Here is an 11,088-nt window from a genome sequence, read left to right as displayed (position 1 = left end):
GAGGGCTGGGAAGATGGCTCAGTGGTAGAGTGCTTGCCTTGCATCCTGAGGCCCTGGGTTCGATTCCTCAGCACCACATAAGCAAAAAGAAAAAAGCCGGTTCTGTGGCTCAAGTGGTAGAGCGCTAGCCTTGAGCTGAAGAGCTGAGGGACAGTGCCCAGGCACAGAGTTCAGGCCCCATAACCGGACCCAAAAAAAAAAAAGTCTCAGGGACTTTACTGCCCGGGCTGGCTTTACACTGTGATCCTCAGATCTCAGCTTCCTGAGTAACCCCGCTCATTTAATGTTTCTGTGTCCTTTGGATTCTCTGTTTTTGTTTGTTGGTTGTGGGGAATGAACTCTGGACTTGGGTGCTGTCCCTCAGCCCTTCAGCTCAAGGAGAGTGCTCTACCCCTTGAACCACAGCTCTACTTCTGATTTTCTGGCCGTTTATTGGAGATAAGAGTCATGGAGGGGGCTAGAAAGGTGGCTCAGTGGTAGAGTGCTTGCCTTTATGCATGAGACCTGGCTTCAATTCCTCAGCACCACATAAACAAAAATCCAGAAGTGGTGCTGTGGCTCAGTAGTTAATTGGAGATAGAGTCTTGAGGACTTTCCTTCCCTGGCAGTTCCCAGCCTCCTTAGTAGCTAGGATTCCAGGCATAAGCCACTGACCCCTTATAAGGATTCACATTTTAATAAAAACTTCCATAAAATTCTCTTTTCAGCCAAATTTGTGTGGTGCTCTGCTCTGAGTGTTAGAAAGGTGTATTAGGCAAGGACCATGAGTCACAGGCCTGATCATTCTTTTCAAAAGGGAAGGCACCGTCAGTGAACTTGAGGTACAGTTCTTGGAGTTTGGGAAGGCGAAGGCCACTTTAGTTAATATCATGAAAGGTTTGCAGGGAGTGTGGCCTCTGAACAACCTGAAAGCCCCAGTGGGATCAGGACAGCCCCAAGGTGGGCAGATGTCCCAGGTGTGGGAGGCATAGAACAAGCCAGTGGCAGGAAAAGAACTACAGAAGGCAAGTGTGAATCCCCAGGGAGGGGGCAGTGCCCAGGCCACACAAATTTACACTGATCTGGAGGGGTCATCAAGGAGTAGGCTAGGCAGAAGAGCCCAGGCAGGAGTGGGATTTGCATTGTAGGGGAGCTGTGGGCTGTTCTGATCCACAGCTACTGTTTATACCTATCTGGTTGTTGGTGGCTCACGCCTGTACTCCTCGCTAATCAGGAAGCTGAGATCTTAGGATTTTGGTTCAAAGACAGCCTGGGCAGGAAAGTCCGTAACACTTATCTCCCAATTAACCACCAGAAAATTGGAAGTTGCGCTGTGACTCAAGTGGTAGATGGCTTACCTTGAGCTGAAGAACAGAAGGACAGTGCCCAGGTCCAGAGTTCAAGCCCCATGACCAACAAAAATAAATAAAAAAAATTGGTTCAGCTGAATGTTCACAGAAGCTATCCTCTGTCCTAGGATGGGAAACATGGGCAAGAAGTTGCCTCAGGGAACTAGCTTCTTGGTAAGGCTCGTTAGGCCTTCTGGGTAAGACTAAATGCACCAGTCCAGCCCAGTGGTCTCTGACATGTGAAGATGAATGGGGGGGGGGACAGGACTAGAGGCAGAATTGCTGGGGTATGAAGGAATTGAGCCAGATCTCTGTTGAGAATCCTCGCCAATATTACTTACCATTTGTATCACCTCCCTAGGTGGCCTGATGCCTTGGGTTCAGTTTAAATTGTTTGGAAGTCTACCCTAGCCAGTCTGGTAGGAACCATCTGTTTAAGTCATCTAGCCTGGTGGAGGAGGGCATGTGCTTACTTATGCCACTTCACTCCCCCCATCCCTCCTAAAGAGGTGTCAGTCATCCAGCCTGGTGGAGGAGAGCCTGTGCTCACCTGTACCATTCCACCCTTGCCCTCTGCCCTTCCTAAAGAGGCATCTGTGACTACATTGAAGTCTCTGGGTTGGTTCCTCCAGGGAGGCGGCAATACAGGATGACCATCGGTGGGAGGGGACTGGGGGGAAGGGTCAGAAGCTGCTGTGATTGGCCTTGACTCTCCCTAGTTGTTCAGTTCTGCCCTCATTTAACCTCCAGGAGTTCCACAGGACTAGGACAAATGGTATGTGACATGATTCACTGGGGCTGGGAGAGGGGAGGGCCCTGTTCCTACCTCCCCTTGGCCACAAGTTGGCAAATGGCTTGAGTTCAAGGTCCTTCTGATTAGGACAAGGCCCTGTGGTAGATCAGATTCTGAGGAGCAGTTACCTTATGACCTGATGTTTCTCTCTTTTTTGTCAGTCATGGAGCATGAACTCAGGGCCTGGGCACTGTCCCTGAGTTCTTTCACTCAAGACTAGAGCTCTACCACTTTGAGCCGCGGCTCCACTTCCAGTTTTCTGGAAGTTAATTGGAGATGAGAATCTCATGGACTTTTCTATCTTCAGATCTCAGCCTCCTGAATAGCTAAGATTATAGTCACCAGTGTCTAGTACATGTTTCTCTTGATGGCAGACCTTTGGGTTTCTTGCCACCCCCTTTGCTAATTTATGTGCTTGGTAGGAGAGGGGAGCTTTTGGTACCCTTTTTTTTCTGGCAGAGATGAGGTATATTCCAGTGTGGTGTTGGGGCTGAGGGGTTGGGAGTAATGCTATGGATGCTCACAGGTGAATGCAAACCCTCGGGTACTTGGCAGCACCCTAGATCTTGGAGCTCATGGGTGATCCTGTGCTGAGCCCTTTCCTTCTTTCCTTCCTCCAGCTGTGGGTCAGAGATGCTTGGAAGATGGTTTATTGACCACTGATCACCTCGTGAGTGCCCTGTGGGGCCTCTCTCTAGGTGTACACATTTTTGAGTGTGTGCCATGTGTGGGTGGCCACCCCCTTGCTGAAGGACAAGGTATAACCCCAGAGACACTTGGGCTGGGAGTGGGGCAGATTAATTCTAGGGAAAGAACAGCATACTCCAAGGTTGCTTTTAGACAGGCAGAGAGATTACCTCAGGGTCACTCTAGTGTTTCTGATTTTGTAGGTCTGGGGTAGGGTCCAAAAATTGCTTTATTTTTTTTCCAGTTTTTTTTTCCCCCCCAGTCCTGGGGCTTGAACTCAGAGCCTGGGCACTGCCTCTGAGCTTCATCTGTTCAAGGCTAGTACTCTACCACTTGAGCCACAGTGTCACATCTTTTTTTCTGTTTATGTGGTACTGAGGAATGGAATCCATGGCTTCATGCCTGCTAGGCAAGCACTCTACCATAGGCCACATTCCCAGCCCTCTAGTTTTTTGTTTGTTTTTGAGACAGGGTCTTACTATGTAGCTCAGGGTAATCTGGAACTCAAAATCCTTTTGCCTCCTGTGTACTGAAATTAAAAACCTGGCAGCACCATGCCTGGTTGAGATTTAGCATTTTTAATCATTTTATGGGTGCTGATGCTACAAGCGAGGGGAGCTCAGTGGGAGCTTCTGGCTTCTAGCAGAGAGAGGGTCTCCCACTCCTGCTAGCTGACCCCCCACAGCCCAGACAGTCGAAATGAGCACTTTACATGTCCCTTTGACAAGACAAGGATTGTGTCAGACTTAGAAGCAGTTACTTACTTTTCTGAGGCTACCTAGTCAGATAGTGACAGGCAACTAGATTAGTCCTTGGGGGACCGGGGGTGGGGAGTAAGGGGAGCAGCTTGAACTCAGGTCCTGGGTTCTGTCTCTTAGGTTTTTTACTCCAGACTAGTGCTCTACTACTTCAGCCATGACTCTAGTTCCAGCTTTTTTTTTTGCTGGTTCTGGCCTCTGGGCCTGGGCGCTGTCCCTTAGCTCCTTTTGCTCAAGGCCAGCTCTCTACCACTTGGGCCACAGCTCTGCCTCTGGCTTTTTCTGTCATTAATTGAAGGTAAGTGTTTTATGGACTTTGCTGCCCACGTTCACTTTGAACTGTGGTCCTCAGATCTCAGCCTCCTGAGTAGCTAGGATTTGTAGATATGAGCTACCAGTACGTGGCTACTTCCAGCTTTTTGCTAGTTAATTGGAGATTTGTCTGCCTGGGCTCGGTTCTAACCAGGCTTAATTCTCAGATCTCAGCCTTCTTACTAGTTGGGTTTATAGCTATGAACCACCAAAGCAATTGTAATTGGTAGTTTGCTCTCTGGAGAAGGGGAAAATAGCCTTTCTGGATCAAGAGTTGTCCAGCTGGGGTTGTACTCTGAAGACAGGATAACATTCAGGTAAGAGACAGGGAAGAAGGTAGGCAGAGGCTTGAGAGCCTAGAAAAGGTTTTTTGTTGTTGTTGGTGGTGGTTGTGGGGCTTGAACTCTGGGCCTGAGCATTGTCCCTCAGCTCTACCACTTGAGCCACAGCACCACTTCCGGTTTTCTGGGGGTTTATTGGAGATAAGAGTTTCATGGATTTTCCTGCCTGGGCTGGCTTTGAACCAGGAGCCTCAGATCTCAGCCTCCTGAGTAGCTAGGATTACAGGTGTGAGCCACTGGCATCCAGCTGAAAAGGGCTTTTTTTTTTCGACAGTCCTGGGGCTTGAACTCTGGCTCTGGGCATTGTTCCTGAGCTTCTTTTTTTTTTTGGGTCCGGTTGTGGGGCCTGAACTCTGAGCCTGGGCGTTGTCCCTCAGCTCTTCATCTCAAGGCTAGCACTCTACCACTTGAGCCACAGCACCACTTCCAGCTTTTTTTTTCTGCTTAAGTGGTGCTAAGGAATCGAACCCAGGGCCTCATTCATGCAAGGCAAGCGCTCTACCACTGAGCTACCTTCCCAGCCCCCCTGAGCTTCTTACTCAAGGCCTTCTGCTACTTGAGCCACAGTGCCACTTGTGGCTTTTTCTGTTTATGTGGTTCTGAGGAATTGAACCCAGGGCTTCATGAAAGCTAGGCAAACACTCTACCACTAAGCCACATTCCCAGCCCTAGAAAAACTTTTTAGGAGTGCTTTACTTCTTTATTGTAGCTAATACCAGTTGAGCTAGCAGCATTGCTGTATTCAGTGTAGTGTTCTCATTTTGCAGATTAGGAAACTGATATTGCATAGTGTTTTCTCAGGTTTCAGGCCTTGGGAATGTCCTCATCATCTTTTCTGCCTTCCCTAGCTCATTACACAGACCTTTAACCACCACAACCAGTTGGCACAGAAGGCCCGGCGAGAGAAGCGAGCTCGGCAGGAGTCTGAGCGGCGGGAGAAGGCAGAGCGTGCAGCCAGGCTGGCCAAGGAAGCCAAGGCAGAGACCCCTGGGCCACAGATCAAGGAGCTGACTGATGAGGAGGCTGAGAGGCTGCAGCTAGAGATTGACCAGGTAAGATTTGGTGTCCTTCCTCCACGCCCCCTCCCCCCACTCCTGTTACCCTGGAAAATGGGGCCCTGTTGCCAACTGTGTGCTCTTTGCTATATAGAAAAAGGATGCGGAGAATCATGAGGCCCAGCTCAAGAATGGCAGCATTGGCTCACCAGGAAAGCAGGTGAGATGGATTGGAGAAAAGAATTCCGGCCAAGCAGAAGCTTGGGAACCATCCTTCCTTTTTCTCCTTAAAGCCTTTGTTTGCCTTTCCCTGCCCTCAGCTTTGAATTCTCCCCATACTTCAGGAACCTATTTAGGGGCATGGAACAAATGAATTTGGATTAAAAATAATAACAGGAAGTGGTGCTGTGGCTCAAGTGCTAGTGCTAGCCTTGAGCTGAAGAGCTGAGGGACAGCGCCCAGGCCCTAAAGTTCAAGCCCCACAACTGACCAAAAAATAAAAAAAAATAAAGCCACTGGCTTTAAATCTTGGCAGGAAAGCCCAAGAGCCAGAGAAGGTTCTGGCTGTGCAATTACCATCTAAACTGGCTGAGGTCTGTGGGGGCCAACTCAAATGTGATAATCTGAATTCTTTGCAGGCAAAAATTAGAATTCAGCTGGGCACTGGTGGCTCACGCTTGTAATCCTAGCTTCTCAGGAGGCTGAGATCTGAGGATCACGGTTCAAAGCCAGCCTGGAGAGGAAAGTCTGTGAGACTTTTACCTCCAATTAACCACCAGAAAATGAGAAGTGGCGCTGTGGCTCAAAGTGGTAGAGTGCTCACCTTGAACTGAAGAGCTCAGGGTCAGTGCCCAGGCCAAGTTGAAGCTCCATGACTGATAGAATCGCGCGTGCGCGTGCCAATCTTGGGGCTTGAACTCAGGGCCTGGGCTCTGTCCCTGAGCCTTTTTGTGCTCAAGGCTAGCACCTATCACTTGAGCCACAGTGCCACTTCTGCCTTTTTCTGTGTATATGTTACTGTGGAATCGAACCCAGGGCTTCATGAATGCTAGGCAAGCACTCTACCACTAAGCCACATTCCCAGCCCCAGAATCCAGTTTTACTTCTGGACCAGGTCATTGCCTGCCACAGTGTGGGCAAGGGCCAGTTCTGTTTTGTGGTTGTGTACCCAGTGCCATCCCTGGGCTTGGCGCAGTGGGATCCAATCTGTTTTTGTCAAGTAAGTGGCCCCTGACTGTGAACAGGATGCTGAGGAAGAAGAGGAGGAGGAAGATGAGAAGGACAAAGGAAAACTGAAGCCCAATCTAGGCAATGGAGCTGATCTGCCCAATTACCGCTGGACCCAGACCCTGTCTGAGCTGGATGTGAGTTGATGGCTGGTGCCAGGGGTGGAGGTTTGGGAACCAACCTAGAGACTTGGCAGTCTCTAGAGGGCTTTCTGTGTCCATGCAGCTGGCAGTGCCCTTCCCTGTCAACTTCCGGCTGAAGGGAAAGGATGTGGTAGTGGATATCCAGCGGCGTCATCTCCGGGTGGGGCTCAAGGGGCAGCCAGCAGTCATTGATGGGGAGCTGTACAATGAGGTGAAGGTGGAGGAAAGCTCATGGCTCATTGAGGATGGCAAGGTGGTGACGGTGCATCTGGAGAAGGTATGTGAGATCTGCAGACTCAGGGCATGCTGGGGCCTTGTGGAAATAACTTACTCCCACAAGATTCTTTTTTTTTTTGATCAGTTATGGGGCCTGAACTCTGGGCCTGGGCACTGTCCCTCAGCTCTTCAGCTCAAGGCTAGCACTCTACCACTTAAGCCACAGCACCACTTCCAGTTTTTTCTGCTTATGTGGTGCTGAGGAATCAAACCCAGGACCTCATGCATACAAGGCAAGCACTCTACTACTGAGCCACCTTCCCAGTCCTTTAAAAAAAATCTGTCCTTGGTTTGGGTCAAGAAAAAGATTCGGGGCTGGGAAGGTGGCTTTTGGGGTACTGCTTGTGTTTTCTGGCTTAGCATGTTACTCTAGCATCTTGCCTTTCATGTTGAATGACCACCCATGATCAGCTGTGTACTTTTTTCTTTTCTCATCACACTGTTAAGTTTTTTTTTTTTTTTAATTTTATTTTGCCAGTCCTGGGGCTTGAACTCAGGGCCTGGGCACTGTCCCTGAGCTTCTTTTGTTCAAGGCTAGCACCCTACCACTAAGCCACAGTGCCACTTCTGGCACTTTCTGTTTATGTGGTATCAAGAAATCGAACCTAGGGCTTGATCCATTCTAAACAAGTTCTCTACCACTAAGCCACATCCCAGCTCTTGTTTTTGTGCCAGTTTGGGACTTTAATTCCATGCCCAGGTATACTGTCCCTGAGCTTTTTTGCTCAAGGGTAGTGTGTTAACAGTTGAGACACAGCTTCACTTCTGGCTCTTTTTGGTGCTTAATTGGAGATGAGTCACATAGACTTTCCTACCCATGCTGGCTTTGAACCATGATTGTGATCTCAGCCTGAGTAGCTTGGATTACAGGCATAAGCCACCAGTACCAGCTGTGTGAGTGTGTGCATGCATGTGTATGCACCATTGTTAGGGCTTGTGCTCAGGGTTTCATGTAATCACTTAATTAGCTTTTTTTGTTGAAGGTTGGATGCTCTACGACTTGAGCCACACTTCTATTTCAAGTTTTTTGCTGGTTATTGGAAGTACAGTCTCATGTACTTTTCTTTCCAGATTAGTTTTGAAACATGATCCTCCGATCTCAAGCCCCTGGAGTAGCTAGGATTATAGGCATGAGCTACCAGCACCCAGCTTATCACACCCAACTTGTAACCGTGAGCTTCCTTGTCGTAGCCAGCTCTGAAAAGGCGAGGATTATAGGCATGAGCTACTAACACTCAGCTTATCACCCCAATTTGTAACTGAGCTTCCTTGTTGTCTCTCCCAGCTCTGGAAAGGCTGAGGTCTGGCTGCTTATCACCCCAATTTGTAACTGAGCTTCCTTGTTGTCTCTCCCAGCTCTGGAAAGGCTGAGGTCTGGCTTCTTTTTACTCCTGATCTCAGTATAGACCTGTGTGGGTCTTAGGTGCAAAATGTGGAAGGCTCTGGAAGGGTTGAGTGGTGATTCCTGATCACAGAGTGAACCCCTTCCAACTTCTTGGGTGTCTTCCTTTTCATAGATTAATAAGATGGAGTGGTGGAGTCGCTTGGTGTCCAGTGACCCTGAGATCAATACAAAAAAGATCAACCCTGAGAACTCTAAGGTGAGCCCTGACCAGGTGGGGAAGCTGGAGCAAGCAGGGGCAAGGAGGGCCCGAAGTGGTCATCAACTTTCATCCATCCTGGTCTTTGTCTCCAGCTATCAGACCTGGACAGTGAGACACGCAGCATGGTAGAAAAAATGATGTACGATCAGAGACAGAAGTCCATGGGGCTGCCCACCTCAGATGAGCAGAAGAAACAGGAAATTCTGAAGAAGTAAGCAACTTAAGGACTGAGAAGTGGGGAGGATGGGTGCTGGGGGCTTACACCTGGATAACAGCAGGGAGTAGGGTGAATAGTTGCTGAGCAGGCCTTGAGAGCTGCCCTGCCGCCTTTGAGCATGAGCCAGCTAAGTTTATGGCCTTGGTTTGCTTACCCTAATCACTCATTAGGTCATCCTGAGGGGGCAAGGACAGCTTTTGCAAGGGGGTAACTGGCGATCACCACCCCCTACAGGCAAACAGTGCCAGTGTTGGCACCTCTGTTTCCAGCCTCCAACTCAAATGGCCTCTCAGATACCTGGGACTCTGCCTGGCCTGGTTCTAGATTATTCGGGGCTCTAAAGAGAACAGACATCTGTGTGGGGACAGTGGATTAGCTTGAGGGGGGACAGCCTGTTTCATCCTCTTCTTTCATTCTCTTCCAGGTTCATGGATCAGCATCCAGAGATGGATTTCTCCAAGGCCAAATTCAACTAGCTCCCAAACTCTTGGGGCTGAGTCCCCAGCGATCCAACTTCCTTTCCTATCCTTCTTGGGACTTGGGAGCCTCAGGACTGGGCCAGGCACAGGACTGGGCCAGGCATGTGGGTCCCAAGGTATCATGAGAGAAGGGCTGAGGCCTCCAGGGTCTTGTCCTCCCCAGTTGCTCTTCTGTTACACATTAAAGCTATTTACCCAGCTCTGTGTCCTCTCTCTTCCCTCTGGCTGCTGCTGGAGCTAGGGTTTTGGCTTCTAGCCCAGATAGTGCCATGTGACTTAGGGCGGGCCCTTGTAGGGCCTCAATTTCTCAGTACTTAAGAGGAAGTAGTAGGGCAAGGCTTTTAGTCTGTAGTTCTGAGCAAAGGTGTGCTTTTGCCTGTGGAGACTAGAATGTGTCTGGTTCTCAAAGGGGCCTATGACTCAGAAAAGACCAATCAGATGCCCTTCTACCTACCCCATCCCTGAAATAAATTTTTTTTTTGGTCCGGTCGTGGGGCCTGAACTCTGGGCCTGTCCCTCAGCTCTTCAGCTCAAGGCTAGCACTCTACAACTTGAGCCACAGCGCCACTTCCGGCTTTTTTCTTTTTGCTTATGTGGTGCTAAGGAATCGAACCCAGGGCCTCGAGCACGCAAGGCAAGCGCTCTACCACTGAGCCACCTTCCCAGCCCCTGAAATAAATGTTTTTAAACTATAAACTTTTCAGAGGCAGAAGAGCTGCAAGGCCTGGGTGACACTCCAAGTTTGCAGAGCCTCAAATCCATTCTCATACAGAGACCTGGCTGGGAGGATAAAGTCCATGGGGGCCACTGTTTGTCTCTGATGTGGACTTCTGCCTATTTTGGGACTCCCCAGCCAGCTCCTAGGAAATGCCTACACACTAACCCAGTGCAAACTGACACTGCTTTGCCTCAGCTAGAAGTGGAGATCACAGAGTACTGAGCCCACTGAGTTTGGGACAAATAGTGGTTCACAAGGTTGTTAGGAAACTGATGCTCTAGGGTCAAGGCTGGAATGGAGGGAGTTGGTTACTTTCCCACTCAGGGCTCCAGTGGCATGTATGTATGTAACATGCTGGGGATGAAATAAGGCTTCTTGCATAGGAAGTAAGTGTTCTACCACTGGACTACATAACCCAGCCAAGTCACTTCATTTTGTAGAGGCCTTGACCTGAATGAGAGACCCTAAGGAAAGGCGCCAGTTAGATTCTGGGGCCCATTCTGTGTGTCTGCTAAAAGAACTGGATAAGTGATTTGTGTAGTCATTTCCCAAAGGGCAGGACAGGCTATAAATGAAGAGAGAGTGGCAGAAATCTCCCAGTTTGTTCAGCCTTATGAGGATTTGGATTGCTCATGGTGTGAGGAGCAGCCAAAAGCCCTCAGGCTGGGCTCTGGCATCCAAACAAGGAGAGTGATTCCCAAGGAGCTCACCTCAGTTCCCTCTCCCACTTTAGGGTTGCTGGAAAGGCCAGAATAACAGTGAAAAAATGGCAGTGCTCTTTTAGTATCAGGGAGAGAAGGGTGAAGGGGTGGCTGAGAAGTGACTAGGGATTTGAGGGGTATGGATAGCCAGAACAGGCCATTTTGTAGACAATGGACTAATGAGAGCAGGACATGTAGTCAGTCCCTAAAAATAACAGAAAAACACTTGTCAAGCCTGGCACAAGTGGATCACGCCTGTTAGCTACTAGCTCAGAAGGCTGAGATTTGAAGATTGAAATTCAAAACAAGGCTTATCCATGAGACTTACCTCAAACTATCAAACAAGCCATCAGTAGAACTGTGGCTAAAGTGATAAAGCACTAGCCTTGAGTCAAAGAAGCTTAGAAATAGGGCTGGGAAGTTGGCTCAGTGGTAGAGCGCTTGCCTTGCATGCCTGAGGCCCTGGGTTCAATTCCTCAGCACCACATAAGCAAAAAGAAAAAAGCCGG

The 11,088-nt window shown here is 49.2% G+C and overlaps 1 protein-coding gene across 1 annotated transcript in view; it reads left to right on the top strand.

Annotated features, from left to right (window-relative positions):
* The window catches only part of Nudc (nudC nuclear distribution protein), an 18,652-nt gene extending 9,290 nt beyond the window's left edge, over positions 1-9,362 (top strand). The window contains exons 3-9 of the mRNA XM_013035691.1: positions 5,068-5,271; positions 5,369-5,434; positions 6,459-6,578; positions 6,667-6,861; positions 8,378-8,461; positions 8,557-8,675; positions 9,106-9,362. Of these exons, the coding sequence (XP_012891145.1) occupies positions 5,068-5,271; positions 5,369-5,434; positions 6,459-6,578; positions 6,667-6,861; positions 8,378-8,461; positions 8,557-8,675; positions 9,106-9,157 (840 nt within the window). The 3' untranslated portion in view covers positions 9,158-9,362. The remainder of the gene's footprint in view (positions 1-5,067; positions 5,272-5,368; positions 5,435-6,458; positions 6,579-6,666; positions 6,862-8,377; positions 8,462-8,556; positions 8,676-9,105) is intronic.
* Positions 9,363-11,088: the final 1,726 nt, after the last annotated feature.

The sequence above is a fragment of the Dipodomys ordii genome, unplaced genomic scaffold (genome assembly GCF_000151885.1).
Source record: "Dipodomys ordii isolate 6190 unplaced genomic scaffold, Dord_2.0 Scaffold6, whole genome shotgun sequence".
Taxonomy (NCBI): Eukaryota; Metazoa; Chordata; class Mammalia; order Rodentia; family Heteromyidae; genus Dipodomys; species Dipodomys ordii.
The sequence above is the reverse complement of the archived record's forward strand: the minus strand, read 5'-3'. Positions and strand labels throughout refer to the sequence as shown.